This window comes from Sitodiplosis mosellana, unplaced genomic scaffold (assembly GCF_009176505.1).
Source record: "Sitodiplosis mosellana isolate CC-2019 unplaced genomic scaffold, AAFC_SMos_1.0 Smas_scaffold_4742, whole genome shotgun sequence".
Lineage (NCBI taxonomy): Eukaryota > Metazoa > Arthropoda > Insecta > Diptera > Cecidomyiidae > Sitodiplosis > Sitodiplosis mosellana.
In genome coordinates this window covers 31560-49695 of record NW_022599984.1, presented here as the reverse complement: position 1 = coordinate 49695, position 18136 = coordinate 31560, and the positions used below count along the sequence as shown (strand labels likewise).

The window sequence follows — 18136 nt, the reverse complement described above, 5'->3', positions numbered from 1 at the left end:
AAAACATCACTCGATTTGGTCATGTAAGTACCCAAAATGTTTGTAAAGGATCATACTAGATGCTCAAAGGCAGAAAAGGTAGAAATCATTTGCCTTTACCTGTCAAATCGAAGCTCATGTTTGTGATTTGCTCATTTTGACCTGAAATTTGGGTTATATGTGTCGATAAAAAAAATCTAGACGTGGTTTCGAACAAACTAATGATGCAAAAGTGCTTGGTTTTTGGTCCTCTAAGACAAACAATTGGAATTTCTCATGTACAGAAACATGTTTTGCACGGTGTTATTGGTTTGTCTAGCGTTTTGCCATCCAAAAGTCGTGACGCGATATTGTTCCTTATTGTGAGTAAGTTTTCACAATAGTGAATGCGAAAAACTTTTTTGAACTTCGTATCCAGTTATAATACAACATCGTAACATCACTCAAAATGATATCAGTCTTTTCGAGTTGGTAAATTCACGCACAGGAGCGTAAATCCATTTTAACCTCGTCTAAAGGTTTTTCATCTGATATCACTACTTTTATAAGGCAATGTTTTTCGGGAAAAATACACTTTTGCCAGAAAAATATCTTATTTTTAGAAAATTGTTGTGTTTTTTGTAGAACATTTGCATCGTTATTTTACAAACTTTGGAAATAGCAAATTTCCACTAACATCCAAAAAGTCCCATTTCTCCTTAACACTATGATTGTCCCTTGAATTTGCAACATATTCCTGTCCCTTGGGGCGCCCAAGTAAATTTTGTATAAAAACTGGACTGTGATAAGAGATAACGAATTGATACCTGTCAAGTAAAGTTGTAGTACTCAACTCGCTCTACAAATTTGCTTAAGACACATATCGCTCACCTCTTATCAGTTCCACAAAATACGCAGAAAACCGCGAAAACGTGAATATTCGCCTTCTCATTTTTTACGGAACTGATATTTATAGGATTAGTGATATCTGTTTCCAGCAAAGTTTTATGGCAGGTCAAGTAAAACAACATTGCCGAAGACATAAAGTCGTTATCTCTATCAGTTACTTGAAAAATTGATGAGGAAAAACTCGCGTTTTTCGCGAAACTGATAAGAGATAACGACTTGATGTCTTGAGTTTTGTTGTTGTACTTGACCTACCCTACAACTTTGCTGAAGACATATATTGCTTATCTCTTATCAGTCACGTGGAATACGCGAAAAACCGCAAAAAACGTCCACAATACGATGTGATTGCAAAATTTTTTTTCGCATAACTGATAAGAGATAATGACTTAGTGTCTTCGGCAAAGTTGTAGTGCTTGACCCGCTCCACAATTTTCTCGAAGACATATATCGCTTATCTTTTATCAGTCACGCGAAAAACGCGAATTTTTTCTTATCATTTTTCGCGCAACTGATAAGAGATAACGAAATGGTATTTTTTGGAATATTGTAGTAATCAACCTTCTTCACAACTTGCTGAAGACAGAACTCACTTATCTCTTATTAAGGGATAGGCAACGCACATGTGTGTGGGAGGTAATATCTCACACATTTACATACGATATTTCACTGGTGTGTAGCTAAAGGTTCAAGCTATCGAATGATATCAATTTCAATGTGATTTTTTTGGGTTTTGTTACTTTTATTTGTAATTCAAAGTAGCCACGGGCGTTGTACGCCCCAGGGACAGTCAAAGAAGTGTTAATTTCACATTGTAAAATGCGATAAAACTTCAAAATAACCATAAAAGGAGTGTTGTTGTTATTGCAAATCCTTATTATTTCATTAACACTATGACTGTTCTTCGTATTTGCAACATATGACTGTTCTTGGGGGACTCCAGGGCCCCCAAGATATTTCATATGAAATCTGGACTGTGATAAGAGATAACAAATTAGTGTCTGAAGCAAAGTTGTAATACTCAAAGTTTGCTATAATTTTGGTGCAACAAATATTACTTATCTTTTATCAGTTCCGCGAAAAACGCGAAAATCGCGAAATTTTCCCACCTCATTTTAGTGAAGCCGATAAGAAGTAAGAGACTTGCCTCTTCGACAGAAATGTAGAGCAGGTCGAGTACTACAACTTTGCCACAGACATTAAGTCGTTATCTCTTATCAGTTTCGCGAAAAATGATTATCAAGAACTCGCGTTTTTCGCGTTTTTTCGCGTAACTGATAAGAGATAACGACTTGATGTCTATGGTGAAGTTGTAGTACTTAAGCTGTTCTACAACTTTGCCGAAAACCATCTTGTTATCTCTTATCAGTTTCGCGGAATACGCGAGAAACCGCTGAAAACCGCGAAAAAAAACGCGTTTTTTCTTATCATTTTTCACGGAACTGATAAGAGATAACGAGATGGTGTCTATACCAAAGTTGTAAAGCAGCTTAAGTGCTACAACTTCGCTACAGACATCAAGTCGTTATCTCTTATCAGTTACGCGAAATGCCGCGAAAACCGTGAAAAACGCGAATTTTTTCTTATCATTTTTTCGCGTAACTGATAAGAGATAACGACTTGGTGTCTGTGGTGAAGTTGTAGTACTTGACCAGAACTACAACTTTGCCATAGATACTATTTCGCTATCTATTATCAGTTTTGCGGAATACGCGAAAAACCGCAGAAAACCGTGAAAAACGCGATTTTTTTCTTATCATTTTTTCGCGTACTTGATAAGAGATAACGACTTGGTGTCGTAGTAAAGTTGTAGTACTCGACCAGAGCTACAACTTTGCCATAGACACCATCTCATTATCTCTTATCAGTTCCTTGAAAAGTGAGAAACTATGAATTCGCGTTTATCACGTTTTCGCGGCTTTTCGCGTAACTGATAAGAGATAACGACTTGATGTCTACGGCGAAGTTGTAGAACAGCTTGAGTACTACAACTTCGTCATAGACACCAAGTCGATATCTCTTATCATAGTCCAGCTATAATATAAAATAGCCATGGGGCCCTGTGGTCCCCCAAGAACAACAGCGTAACATGTTTTGCGGCAGGCTGTATTTTACACATACTCACACATATGCATATGTTTTTTTTTCATTCGTGTAGAGAAATGTTCAATCTATACAATGAGACTTAACTCCGGTTGGTTTATACACTGTTTAGTACTTTTATTCAACTTTAAAGTTCGCTGGGGGCCCTGGGTGCCCCAAGAACAATCATAGTGTTAAAAAAATAATTGTTCCTAACTTTCAAAGCTCTGTAAAATGCATTTTTTATGTATGCCCATGCCCAGACAAAATATCGATTTCATACATTCAACAACGAATTGGGTATTTATATTGGCCAATTTTCCTGTAATGCAAATCTCAGTTTTAAGACGGACTTCAACGCGCTCCGACAGCAGCTACAATTTAGGCATATACCGGGGTTCGTGAGGAAACACAACCAAAACCACCATTAAAATGAATCATCATACCAGTGGACTTGAAAGTGTATCGAACATTTTTACTTCAATTTAAGTTAAACACGATTTCTATAGTCAACAGATATTTCACGATTCACTTTCAAGCGAACAGAATTATTGTTTGCACTTTTAAAAATCAAGAATACTGTGTTACGCTTACCCATAAGTGGTTCAAATTTAGTCATTTTTATTCCCGACCACTAGTGTTGGGCCAACACTGTTGGCTTCGAACGTTCGTTCGTTCATTCCACATGATTAAAAAAAATAATTTTGTTCGTTCGTTCGGTCCGAACAAAGTCTTTTTTTCATACAAAATTTAAACTTGTTCGGACCGAACAACGAACAAAACATTTTCGAACGAATGAACGAAATGATTTTTTAAATCATGTTAATCGGTCGAACAAGCGTTCGAAATTGTTCGACGGCCAACACTACCGACCACTCAAATAATATAAATATACAGAGTAGTACTACTCTCAATCTCAACCATAGAAATAATTCCAAAACGCTACACTTACACTTACATAATAGCAATATCTGACCGATTTTTTTGGACCATTTATACAAAAAGTGAACAAAATGTGTGTTCACATTTCCTATTGTTTCGAAAATGGAACGAGATTCACGGATCAAATCATTGCTTGAAACGTTGAAAGCTATAGCGTTATTCTTTTTTTCTTCTTATTTTTAGTTATTCTTTGATTTTTTTCCTACGAGAAAATCGAATACTTTTGTAAAGAATGTTTCTGGGATACATTCAATGGTATGTTACGTAAATCAATTTCAGTTGAAATTGTTTTTATCTTTCGGTCTTAATGTGATTTGTTAATATAAAACTACCAGCAGGGAATTATTTCGATTGGATGTACATTGTACAACTTTTCTTATATTCATCACCCCTTTGATAAATTGAACGATTACTTTTGCAGTCATTAAGATCGTAATAACAATGTTAAACGCTTCAGTTGTCCTTTCTTTTTTCACACTTTTGGATTAGGCTTATTTGGACCGTTGACAATCGGCTTCTATCAAGACATTTTCATGTGTGGTTTTTTAATTAACGGAGAACCAAAATTTGAGACAAACTTAAATATTTATCGTTATACCCTAAATTGCATACTTAAAAAAACAGGGAAAAGCGAAAATCGTCTGAGAAACCTCGAAAAATGTCATAAAATATCACCAAAATTGTCAATAAATACAAAATACTTCGTTTTTATTAGCACATGAATTCTGGAACCAATGGAACATTGATTCGAGACTTTCTTATCATAGCCAGTCGCATTGTGCACTCACTGCACATCAACGACTTAGAATGTTTCAAAATTTCCTAAGTAAGAATTATTCGAAATTATTGTTTCAGCGCATTCATTTGAGCGTTAGAGAATAAGTTTCAATTCAAACTGTAATAACAAAAAAAATTGATTTAATTTCGCTCTATATGAAATGAATATTCACTTCGGAAAGAAATAATTTTGGAAATGAACAGTTTCGATAACAATATGAAAAACAATCAACTAGTGCCACAATTCAATATACAGCATACAATCAGCTCACATCTGCCTATACATTCATTATAAAATATGAAGTAGTAAATACAAGGGAGAATTTACCACATGTTCTCTTTTTTTCATACACGCAGGGTGTTTTGTGTATAAATAAAACTATCTTGCGCAGTACAAATTCTTTGTATCTACCAATACAAAATGTGAACGAATAGTGACGAATACATACAAGTTAAGTCAAATACAAAGCTCATTGTGTGCACACGTACGCACACAAGCACAAACACATATGCAAACGGACACGCACACGCATACAAGCATATATATATATATATAGGATCAGATGTGCGGTTGTAACTGAAAGTTGTTTGTATAAGGGAATTGAGTGAATTTTTAACGGTCGTTTTTTATTTGGCATGCGTCGCATTTAAAGCGCCAGATGCGTGCTATGTGTCGATCAGTAAGGGTGTTTGTTCTTCAATATCAACTTTGGTTATTGTGTGCAAATTTCATTTGTTACTATATTATAATAAAATAGAGTGTTTCAAAATGGCTCACTATATAAATCCTGCATTTTGTCAGAAAAGTGAATTTTCACAACTGAAGGTTCCTGCAACATCAATTGATATAAACGATGTAAAAATACAACAAAATCAATTTATTCAAACATCATCAAGGGGTAAATGGACAGCTCAACAAACTATACAACATAGAGAATCTAAGTACCGGACAGAACAAAACCAGAAAAAAACCATTTATTCCGATATTATTCCAAATTACGAGATGGATTCAATCAAATATCAGAAAAATACAGGTATGCGATTCAACTCAAATGGTTATGCATTAGTTCCTCTAGAAGAACTCTCCAGCAATAATAAGGATCGTTATTGCATATTACGCAACGGCTCGTTGAGGCTAACCAAAAGTCATGATAATTTGGACTTGATTCCGCCTGAGCTGGTACAAGAAGAAGAAGATAGCTTCACCAGTTTACCAGCTTTCACACCACAAGAAAATAGCCGAAAACTGATGTCAGCTTTCTCATCGGACTTTATAAACAAATCGGTAATTTTGGTTGATCAAAACAGTATGCAACGGTATACAATCGTTCCAACTGACGACGACGAAGACGTAGTGGATTCAAATCATGAAATTATTGAAATGCATAATGGTCGTGTGCATAGATATGCTGTAATTCCCACAGATGATGATATGGAAACTTCAGTGTGTATTATCGAACCTGAAGTCACTTCAGGCACCATAAAAGCAGACTTATCTATGAAAATGGGTGGTACCGATGGATCTGCATGGTGTGGTCCATTCAAATTGAAAAATGAAACACATTCGTTGCAGCCAGAACATAAACCAAAGTTAACAAACGGAAAATTTGACGATAAACATTCCATTCAATCGAGAATGAACAGTCAATCATATAAGAAGTCACACCAACAAACTATCAACTATGATGAATCGAATTATATCCCTGGAACTCCTACGAAAAATCCAATCGCCACACAGAAATTACACAAATTACTATCTACTCCACGTAAAGCTGGACAAGAGATCCTCCAACGTCAAGGAAGCTACCAAACTATTATTCAAAGATCTCCAGATCAATTTCAGCTGCAAAATCCATATGCCACGCAAGAACAGTCGGGATTTACACCACAAAAACTAGTGTATGAGGATAAAAAAACGCTTGATCAAAATATTGACCATAGAACAACAGCCATAATTTCACCACGACTTAATCAGCAAGTAATTTATAATAACACAACGCTAGGCGGAGTTGAAAAACCTTGGACACACGAAAGTTTCCAAAAAGTCGAAAGTGCTACAGCTACGATTGGAGCTATTTCACTGATGTTAATTCTCACGGGGATTTTGAATTCGGGACTTTGCTTATACATGATTACCGACGTAAGTAAAAAAACAACTCGATGTCAGATTTGAGATTTAAAAATGGTCATTTTGTTGTTTTTCCAGATGCGGAGATCATATTATTTAGATTTGGGTGTAATATCAGGTGATTTCATTTTGTATTATATGGATTTTGAATTACTGTTAAATGCAATCTCGTAAAAACTATTATTTATTTTGATCAGTCAGCTGTTTTTCCGTTTAAACATTTATTTCATGTAATAAACGGAATTTCGAACTTATTGATTAAAAAATCCATTATTTTTTAGGTTTTGCAGCTGCATCCCTTGGATTTATGGGCTTTCGATCACGGCAGTGTTACTGGCTACCAAACCGAAATTTCATTTCTGGTATGTTCGATTAGTTTCCACAAAAATGCATAAGTTTAATAAAATCTGATTAATTAGGCTATGTTCTGGTAACCGTGTTCTCGCTGCTGAACTGTTGTGGACTACTAGTATTGCTGGGATTAAATCCTTTTCCAGGAACACCATTCCACGATTTAACAACTGGAGTCATCCTTGCGCTTTCATCATTGATATTATTGATAATTAGTTTGGGAGCTATTACATCTAAATTGTGCTCTGGAGTACCGTCAGACAATCGAGTAGATGTTTTTTAGAAAAGAAATGGGTCATAAATTTCTGCTGTTGAAATAAATGAAAGAATTGAGAGAGGCATGCATGATGTGTTGAAAAAGGTTAATGGGCGTGAATCAATTTGTACTGTCAGTTAATCTGTGCTGCATCGAACGAACCACATTATTTATTTTGAATTGATTATGGTTACAGTATTGTTTACTATTCATTTTAGTATCAAATAAATGGACAACGACAACAAAAAACCTACATAATATATTTGTACTATTAAGTAACTTAACTTGTGTACTTTCTTGAATATATCCATTTACAAAAGGGTGCGTTCAATTCACATATCTAAGTTTTCATGAAGACCTTCAGCTAACAGCTAGCGTAAGCCATATATATGATATCAGTAATACGGTGAAGTGCATTGAATACGAATGTTATTTCCAAATCGTATCAATCTTGTTCTGTTGCACAGTGAAAGCATTTAGAAAGGTATTTCTAATAACAAATTAGAATAACAATTCTTAATTCAGTACTTCTAATATATAATTTATTTAGTATACATATTTTGGAGAAACTGTCGTATTATTTTTATAATTTTTTCATCTATATTTAATGTCAATATCTGTATTTTATCTTCCTCAACAAAAAGAGAAAGTTGAAAATATGTTGAAAGTATCGGTTCAATTTTCAGCAACGTGTCAGATATAATTTTGTATCGATTCGAAGCAAATGCTTCACATAATATAATAGAATTTAAATTGATCTGGTCACTTTATTTAATACATAAAATTTGATAGTATTGATATGCATGAAATGTTTCTGCGTACGATTGTACTTTACCCTTTCGTCATAATGATAATAGCATTGTATGAAAAACAGTGTCTTTGACTTATTGACGTTGTTAAATATATACTGCATATATCACATCAAACTTTTGATTATTTTGCATACACTGTAGTATAGACACATTAAAATTGCCGGTCAAGTATACACAACCTTTGAGAGTTCTTTTTTATATTTAATTATATCTTCGTAGTACAATATACAATGGCGAACAAAATAAAAGCAGGCCCCGTTGTGGACATTTTGGGTGATGAAATGACCAGAATTATATGGGATCTGATCAAAGAAAAATTGATTCTTCCTTTTTTGGATATCGAGTTGCACGTATTTGATTTGGGCATCGAATATCGAGACAAAACCGATGATCAAGTAACCGTTGATTGTGCCGAAGCAATTAAAAAATATAATGTCGGAATTAAATGCGCAACTATAACTCCAGATGAGGCACGCGTCGAAGAATTCAAATTGAAGAAAATGTGGAAGTCCCCAAATGGTACTATTCGGAATATCCTGGTATGGGTTTGATTGCGATATGACTTTTAAGTTATACCAGACAACTTTCAATTCAACAAATATTATCCATGTAATATTGTAGGGAGGAACCGTTTTTCGTGAAGCAATTATCTGCAAAAATATTCCCCGCTTAGTTACAGGGTGGACAAAACCAATTATCATTGGTCGACATGCACACGGTGATCAGTATAAAGTAAGTTTCCATTTTAATTGTAATAACAAAAAATGCGATACGATAAATAACTTCATTTTCCTTAAAAGGCCACTGATTTTGTAGTTCCGGAGGCAGGTACGTTGGAGCTTCGCTTTGTACCGAAAGAAGGTGGTAAAATCATTACCCATATAGTCAACGAATATAAAGGTTAGAATAATTCAACAGATTTGGTAAAATTCCAATAACAAGTAGAATTGTATTCCTATGGCCAAATCGATAGGTCAGTGACCTAAGGTCACAGAATATATAAAGATTTTTATTTATTATCATTATTTTATTACAATATAAAGGTGCTGGTGTGGCGTTGGGAATGTTCAACACCGATGATTCCATTATTGACTTTGCTCATTCCTCATTCAAATATGCCCTCAGCCGTAAAATTCCACTATATTTGAGCACCAAAAATACCATTTTGAAAAAATACGATGGTCGATTCAAGGATATATTTGAAGAAATTTACCAGAGAGAATACAGACTTCAGTTTGAAGCAAATGGAATTTGGTACGAACATCGTTTAATCGATGACATGGTTGCTTATGCAATGAAGTCGGATGGCGGATTTGTTTGGGCATGTAAAAACTATGATGGCGATGTTCAATCTGATTCTGTTGCCCAGGGCTATGGTAGTTTAGGTCTGATGACGTCAGTTCTAATTTGCCCGGATGGAAAAACTGTAGAAGGTAGTTTAAATTATTTGACCATGTTCCATGTGTTTCCATGTTGAAGGAATTATAAACGAAATTTTTATCCCACAGCTGAGGCTGCTCACGGTACGGTGACGCGCCATTATCGTATGCATCAACAAGGGAAGGAAACGTCGACCAATCCAATTGCTTCAATTTTTGCCTGGACGCGGGGCCTTCATCATCGCGCTGAGCTGGATAAAAATCCAGAATTGAAACACTTTTCAAAAACTCTTGAAAAAGTTTGCATCGATACAATTGAATCTGGTTTTATGACCAAAGATTTGGCTATATGTATCAAAGGCCTATCAAATGTACAAAAGGGAGATTATTTGGATACTTTTGCATTCATTGAAAAACTTGCGGAAAATTTGAAAGTCGCAATGTCAAATTAAAACAAATAATTGCAAGCAATATATTTTTTAATCAAAATAAAAAAAGGTTTATACATGGCCTTAACTAACAATGGTGGAAGAAATAAAAGACATGAATAGAATCCTCGTATTTTCACTCATATTTAATCTCAAGCATTACTTATTTACTGTATCATTTGAGCATTACTTGGGAATTAAATAGACCATTTTGTACCAAAACCAAGCTGACAAACCTGATAGAGAAAACCAGGTCACAACATAAGAAAGATGTTCATTTCTGAGAGTAATAGTAGTTTGACCGCCAATCGGACCACCGGAAATATTTGAATAGACTGTCGCATCCAAATAGTATGGCTCCGCACCAGTAATGGCGCTCATTCTATTAACATCTCTAAGAGGAAATGAATGAAATGAATGAATGTCAAATTAGTTTATTACTCAATGCCATTATTCAAGATTTTGATTTTACCGGTACAAAAACAAATTGTCATCTTTCATCTTAGGCATAAATTGTGGTCGATTTTCGTGTTTTCTAACTACTCCAACAATTTCAACATCTCCTTGAATTTGGCCTTCACTGCGGGACATTGGAGTCTTTTTATTTTTCGAAACCCAACCCCGGTTAACCAAAATTGTTTCCCTAAAATAAAAAGGATGTGGTATTGTCTACAATTTTGAGTTTGGTTCTAATTTCATCATTATATCGTGTTATCATACTCTCTGCCATTGAGTTTGAATGGTGTGACTACTAAATATCCCGATTTGGGTGCAATTGTCAGTACGCCTCCTTTTTTTCCATTTTCGTGGGACTCAATCAATGTTCGGGGACCTAAATATAGTTCTTTATCGTGTAGAAAATGTCCATTCACTTTCACTGTTTGATATTCCATACTATTTAGTTGCGTCAAACTGTATGGGAAGCAAACAAACATCTAGATAGTTTGTGTCGAAAATATTTGAATATTTTGAAATATAAAATAGAAGAAATGTTCTCACTCCTCCGGCAGATCAACTGGTTCTTTGTTCGATTGTTTTTTTAATTCAGCAATCAGATTTTCTTTCCAAATTTTTCGTTTGATCTGCCATACTCCCAATCCAAAAGTGGTCACCGGAAAGAACTGTGAATGAAATGAATTTTTTGGGGATTACATACATATATTTATAGTTATAGTCATATTTTTCACTGACCAGTAAAAAAATACCAAAATTGTCGATATGTTCCAACTTGGCCTTTCGTATTAGAATATTGCGAGTGTGAATTGATGCATTCCTCCGCGGAAGTATTAGAAACGATTCACCTTTACATAATAAACTAGGTGGTTTTGTAATCTTGCAATTCAGAACCGGTTTTGAAAGTAATGTTGTTCTTTTCAAGAAATTTACTAACATTATTTTGTTATATTAGAAAATATTTTTTCGATAAAAAAATCAACTCATATCAAAGTGTAATCAACTTAGCATATGACAAATAAAGACGCATTCATTTGGACATGCTATATTGAACGCATTCAAGCGTTCAATGATACGTCAACCAAAATTTGTTTGTTGTCGTATGTAGAATGTTTTCTACTTTTATCATCACTTAAATTAAAATAAACTATAATAATAAATTTCAGAAAGAGATTTTGTTTCCTTACAACCAATAATGAATAATCCGCAGAACGAATCGGCAGCATTGACAATAAACAAGTCTTCAAACAATACTGACAAAAAACGTATGTATACAAAACAAAGTTGTGTCATGATGCCAAAAAATTAAATATCCACATTTCCATAAGATGAGCATAAATCAAGGAAGCCACCACACATTGATACAAGAAAATCACGAAAAATTAAAAATAAACCAAAAATGGCGCAACAACAGGATCCAAATGTACGAATTTTTGAACTTATGCGGGAACAAGTCAAGAAGAGATTGGAATGTTGCGAACCTGGTCGAGAGCTCGAGGTTTTTATATGCAATATATAGCATCAACAATTATAGAATGTTGAACTCAACGGAATTTTGACTTTTTTCTATGAAGGTTTTGCAAACAAGTTTGATGCCAGACTATCGATCGTTATGGCTTAAATGTATGGAGGTGAAAAACGATCTTTTATTCGCCCTACAACGTTTCTATCCATTTGTTAGACTAGAGGTATTTGGTTCAACGGTTATGGGAATTGCTTTTAGGGGTAATAAAATATAACAAACATTGTGAAACTCATTTTTCTCATTCTGTATATATGAATTAATTTGTTTTTCATTGCAGATAGCGATTTTGACTTTTTCATTGAGTTATCTCGTCAACCTTTAAATGCAAAACCAGCGGCAATCATTGGAAAAGCAATGAATATTCTGAGAACAAGCGGACAATTCACCAATTTTCTGCCTATTTCTCATGCTCGTGTGCCCATATTGAAATGTTACCACATTAGAACGTCAATGGCAGTGGATATCAATTTTTCGGATTCTTATGGCATTTTGAACAGTCCAATCGTTGCTCGACTCCTGACGTTTGACAACCGAATCTATGTACTTTCTGTAATCATAAAATTTTGGGGTAAAAAGTTATAATTGTTATTGCGGCGAAAAGTAAAATTTTAAATATTACTTTTTTGTTACACAGGCAAAGTACAGAATTGTGTTGGAAAAAATCGAATATCAAATTATGCGATTGTGTGGATGTTGATTTTCTATTTGCAACAGCAGCAAGTGCTTCCCGCCATCGCCGAATTCCAACATCGAGTTCACCCATACCTGGTGAATCACTATAATTTCGCATTTGATGACCGGTTGAATAACCAAAAACGATGTTCAGAGCTGCTCGGAACATCCGAGCTGTTGCTGGGTTAATTTTTTTCTTACATTGAAGAAACACAAGTTTACTTTTTTTTAACATTTATCACTTTTTTTAGGTTTTTTCAAATTTTATAGAAGCTTTGATTTTGAGTCACACGTTATTTGCCCATTGTACGGCAGGGCTTTTCGCAAAGGTAAGTACTTCCACTGTTCGTAACACGGGCAATGTAATTTTTTGAGGCGACTTTTTGTTCCCCAAATTATTTACATTTTAATTACTTTCATTACTATCCATTAAGATAGTATTACCATTTAATTTTTCTGTTATTAAAAGTATGATTTCACTTCATTTCATTTTTTTCCGTTATCGATTGATCAATTTATTTATTTTATTACAACGCAAAGCTGACATCATGATATCCAACAAACTGCCCGAATTTCGGAGATATCACGATCTATTGGCTATGAACCAAAGCTTGTCACCGATGCAATTCAATAAATGCATATGCATTCAGGTATAGAAGTAAATCACTTTTGGGCTTTTTTGTAAATTTCATCTAATATATCGATGAATTAATCGTTCAATTTTTTTGGGAATTTTCAAAAATGATTTACTTCTATAATGCAGGATCCCTTTGGTAAGATTGTATTAAAATTCGAATATTAGACGATTATAACCATTTATTTTATAAATAACTAATCTATTCTAGAAATTACGCATTCAATTCCCGGCATAATTGCTAACCTAGAGTTCCAGAAGATTGTATGGAAATTCGAATATGCGGCCGAAACAATCGAAGCTGAACTGCAAACTGAAGGGGAGAGTACCAAATTTACTGGAAAGTTATTGATGTTTCTTTTTGATGCCGAAAAATGCAATCAATGGCTGCAGCAGAAAATGTCGAAATGCCCAGTAAATAAAACACGCTCACTACAAGAAACAACCGTTTTGAAACAACAAAGTTCAACAAGTGCATGTTGCAATGTTATCACAATAAAACCCACCGAAAATCACCTATCAATGATACGCGAGATGTCAGTGAAAAAACGGGACGATTCGAACGCGACGAAAATCGACAACCGAACAATTCATCTATCTTGGTCTGAATTCGTAATTGAGAGTGTCATATTAATCTTGCGAGATATATTTATGCTGGAAATGGAAAAATTGTCAATGAGTGAGACACCATCAACAAGTGTGAATATGAATGCAGAATGCAGTGATGACAATGAAGCATTCACGAAAGAATTCAATATAACAGGTTCACGTGACGTTTTTCTAGGGCGAAAACAAACAAAAAAAATAACGGTCAATACGTTAAATTTGGAAAAATTGGAATCACAAGAACGGTATAAACAATCCTTGGAAATTCAGCTGAAAGCAGTCACTAAAATACGAACAGATATCAACAACTTTGATGAGGTTACGATTGAATTTCACGATTTAATTAAAACCAAAAAAAATAATTCATTCAGAACTTTCTTCACAAATTTCGATCAAAACCTCAATAACTTACTGAAAATTTATTTAGTGCACAAATGTGGTACCATATTATAACTGAGTGTAAACGTCATGCAACGCATACTGCAAAACCACACAAAAGAAGACTTTGGATAAAAAACTTAATCAAAATACAGAATGCATTTGAAACACCTCTTTTTAGTGCAACCAAGTTTTGCCTGTACGCCAACGAATAAACAGATTTTTCTATGAGAATAAACGAAATGGTTGTTTTTTTTTGTATCAACTGCATTTGATCACTGTAAAAATATTGTATCGAATAAATTCCGGTATTGTTGTGAATTATCAAAAATGATCGATGATTTAATTATTTCAATTATTTGGTCAAACAATATCATTTATTTATTGACTCCAACTCGATGGATGGATTTATCATAGCACATAATGCATTTAAATTTACATATTTACAATGACTTTTAGTTTTACTATAATAATATTATTTCAAACTTAATAAAATCACACAAATTCCAGAGCTCAAATTCAAATTCGGTGTCGATTTTGGTTCAGTTGTCATTTGATTTTGATTTGGTTGTCACGATATTTACATTTAGTGGGAATCTTTTCGACGAATTCATGGGAACCGTAAAATGTATTTTCCAACGTTGTTCGTGAAATCGGTGCCTGAATGCTTAATGCATTTTAAATGGAAAATGTCAGTTTTTTTCGTAAATTTTGATTTTTAAATGTAAACATTTCAGTATTTTTCCTGGAATTTTTTCAATAAAGTGGGAATTGCAATGTTGATCTCTTCACAAAAATGAAGGCAAAAACATATACATACAAATTCCACTATGGCCGATTTTGACGTCAAAAATTGAGATTTTGAACGACAGGTTGGATCAGAAAGTTATGTATATCACTAGAAAGGTCTTGAAAAGTAGATGTTATTTTTGGTATAAAACTTCAAAATGGGCCGGCATTTGGCCAATATTTGGCCGTTGGAATTTTTTTGGCCAAAATTGATAAAATGGCCATATTTTGATAAAATGTTGATCGATTTCGATGTTTTATAACTCAAATTACATGTACTGTTCAAGATCTTTCCAATGATGTATATTTCATAGTTCCCACATTAATTTTTATACGCAATTTGTCGAAAAATGTATATGGACATAGAGGCACCCATTTCACGTATAGCGCATCACACATGTTTATACAAAAAAAAACAGTCTCATTTTCGGGTAGCTCCCCTGTAAAATTAACAAAAATCGACTTTTTACAAATTTTTCAATTTGTGCTAGCTTCCCAGGCCAGCACAAATTAAACGGATGGTACCATTGGTCAGCACAAATTATTGGCACCGGCCTCATCTCCGCACAAATTGGGGGGGGGGGGGGGTGCAGCGTAATGCACCCACATAAATTATTTAAGTTTTGATTAGTTCCAAATAAAACAGAAACATAACATCAACTTGGTTTGAACTATTGATATAACTAAAATTTCTTTTTAAATTTTGTTCAAAAATTGTTGAAAACAAAGTTTAAAAAACGTTAGATTTTTATATATGAAAAATGAACAGAAATGTTTAAAACGTTTTATTCAAACATTTACGGTCAATTTTTGTTCACCGGGATAAATTTTACACCGAGGTGTAAATATAAATTTACCCCTCGCAAGACAAAATTTACCTCTCGGTGTCAAATTTACCCCTCGGTGCAATTTTTATCTAAAAATCAGTCTCCATAAGACATTATATCAGTTCTAAAAGCCTGGAAATGAATGTTTTTGTTTGAAGCCCCTATAAAATATTACCTGCTATATAAGTTCACCTATAAGTCATAATAACAATCAATTTTTTTCGTTTTGAAATCAAGAGTGTTTCAAATAAAGAAAGCCATTTTTTTCGAAAGACAAGTCATAATTTTTATTAATTCAAATTTGATCGTAGCTTTTGTGCATACAGAAGCTCTTCAATAAGTAATCTTCGCGTTTTCGAGCAACACTTTTTGGCAATCAACTTGCAGCTTCACAAGTTCCAGTTGCCGCTCGCGCAGCTCTTTGATGTGATCATCGTTTGTTTTGGATTGGTTCAAGGATCTTGGCTGTCTTCTCCGCGATCGAATTTCATCGCGAGGAGCAACCAATCTTCTGTTCAAATCCGCAGTCGTTGTCTCTTCTTCCGATGGCATGTCTTGATCGTTAACAATTTCATTTCGATTCGTATCATCCAACAAATTCATGTCGTTATCTTGAAATGTTTCAATCTGTTCGCGTTGCAACGGCAAAGACTGGCTTGGTGTCAAATCAGATTCAGTTGGTTCATTTGTTTGAGTGTTGCTTCGTTGACGATTTCCCATTGATGTATGTAATTTGTTGTTCACTTTTCAATTCATCGTCAAGGTTTCCATCAAATTCATTTCGTCCAGTTGCAATGGGTGGAAAGTCAACATTCGCAAAACTCGAACTGGTTGGAGAAGACATATGCACTGATCCAAAGTTTCTTTGCAAAGACTGATTCGATGTGGAGTCTGTTCGAGTCAATTTTCGTGGGATGGATTTCCTACTACGATTTGCTTATATATAGCTGTAATTATGTTTATCATTATTTAAAATGGAGTGTTTGTTTTGATGCTTCGTAATGCAAATCAAGAAAAAAACATGTCTGTATTCCGATAAAGAAATGCACAGCTGGATGCATTGAATCGGTCTAACATATCACAAAAAGAACAGTTTATTGATAATTTTCAAGAAATATGAGGTTTCTGCAAGTTTGTTGTATTTCGAGTTTAACGCGATTTTTCTCTATTCTATTTATAACAAATCATTTTTCGTTCGAATTTCTACTTTTAACCGATGTTTCTAATGTTTTGACACATTTTTCGATGAAATGGAACAAAAAAATTTACACCGAGGGGTAAAAGTTATTTCATGATTTTGTGAGATCAATTTTCGAGGGGTAAATTAAGATTTATCCCTCGCGGGGCAATATTTATCCCTCGAGGTATAAAAATTTACCTCTCACGGTGTAAAATTTACACCTAGGGGTAAATATTTTACATCTCAGTCCCCAAAATGAGTGAAAACATGAATTATAAAAATTGTAATAAATGATAAGTTGTATGAACAGACATTTCTGATCGATTTGCGCATTAAACTGAGTATGATTTGGTTTTTATCCCGAAATAAAATTTACCTCGGTGAACAAAAATTGATCATTTTTACCTCGATGAACAAAAATTGGACAGATTTACCCCTCGGTGTAAAATTTATCCCGGTGAACAAAAATTGACCATAACTGTGTTTTCTGGAAAAAAATATACCGTTTCGATTTTTTTAGGAAAAATTTGTTTTTACCAATCCGTATCCCCTCGCACCTATCACTCTACGGGCATGGGCAGTACTTACCTTTACCGAAGATATTCAAATTCTCTGGTTCAACTAATCCCACGGGTATGAAACGACAACAACAATAACAAGTATTTTCAATGTAAACATAAGACGAGCTCTACTGACACGAAATTTGTGGTTATAGTTGAAAATTTCAATCACATAAGCGTATGTACGGCCGATAATCAAGTAGCTATTCTCGCAGACTGTATAAGTCCTATGCTAGTGTGTCTGTATTGTGTGTATATATTGACCACACAAATGTTTGTATGTACACAAATTTGTTATATGTATGACCAGATGACCACTAGAGGTAGGTCGAATGTTGTCGTCAATATTTTATAAATGTTGAAATAAATACTTACACACGGCAGATAAATTTAATGTCGAGTTGAATGAAAGTAATGATAGAATATGTGTGGTTTATTCTTCCACTTCATTGAAATCGTCAAAAAATATGTTTGTAATAAAAGAGTATTCGCA

General features: G+C 34.2%; 4 protein-coding genes across 4 annotated transcripts; 3 read left to right on the top strand and 1 right to left on the bottom strand.

Moving 5' to 3' along the window:
* The first annotated feature begins 5325 nt into the window (after positions 1–5325).
* On the top strand, positions 5326–7679 carry LOC129572326 (uncharacterized). Its single transcript, XM_055452267.1, has 4 exons — positions 5326–6805; positions 6872–6911; positions 7075–7155; positions 7213–7679. Exons 1-4 carry the CDS (start codon positions 5435–5437, stop codon positions 7425–7427), a joined length of 1707 nt encoding a protein of 568 aa, XP_055308242.1. The 5' UTR covers positions 5326–5434; the 3' UTR covers positions 7428–7679.
* A 64-nt stretch (positions 7680–7743) lies between these two features.
* On the top strand, positions 7744–10144 carry LOC129572327 (isocitrate dehydrogenase [NADP] cytoplasmic). The gene is made up of 6 exons (XM_055452268.1): positions 7744–7884; positions 8432–8751; positions 8834–8944; positions 9013–9112; positions 9256–9645; positions 9721–10144. Exons 2-6 carry the CDS (start codon positions 8443–8445, stop codon positions 10041–10043), a joined length of 1233 nt encoding a protein of 410 aa, XP_055308243.1. The 5' UTR covers positions 7744–7884; positions 8432–8442; the 3' UTR covers positions 10044–10144.
* LOC129572329 (surfeit locus protein 1) lies at positions 10053–11519 on the bottom strand. The gene is made up of 5 exons (XM_055452269.1): positions 11211–11519; positions 11019–11140; positions 10740–10931; positions 10492–10662; positions 10053–10413 (listed from the first exon to the last, which is right to left on the bottom strand). Exons 1-5 carry the CDS (start codon positions 11409–11411, stop codon positions 10206–10208), a joined length of 894 nt encoding a protein of 297 aa, XP_055308244.1. The 5' UTR covers positions 11412–11519; the 3' UTR covers positions 10053–10205.
* Positions 11520–11553: 34 nt separating this feature from the next.
* On the top strand, positions 11554–14525 carry LOC129572325 (uncharacterized). The gene is made up of 10 exons (XM_055452266.1): positions 11554–11572; positions 11639–11737; positions 11801–11970; positions 12047–12197; positions 12275–12565; positions 12632–12853; positions 12921–12998; positions 13210–13319; positions 13433–13442; positions 13503–14525. Exons 2-10 carry the CDS (start codon positions 11668–11670, stop codon positions 14360–14362), a joined length of 1962 nt encoding a protein of 653 aa, XP_055308241.1. The 5' UTR covers positions 11554–11572; positions 11639–11667; the 3' UTR covers positions 14363–14525.
* Positions 14526–18136: the final 3611 nt, after the last annotated feature.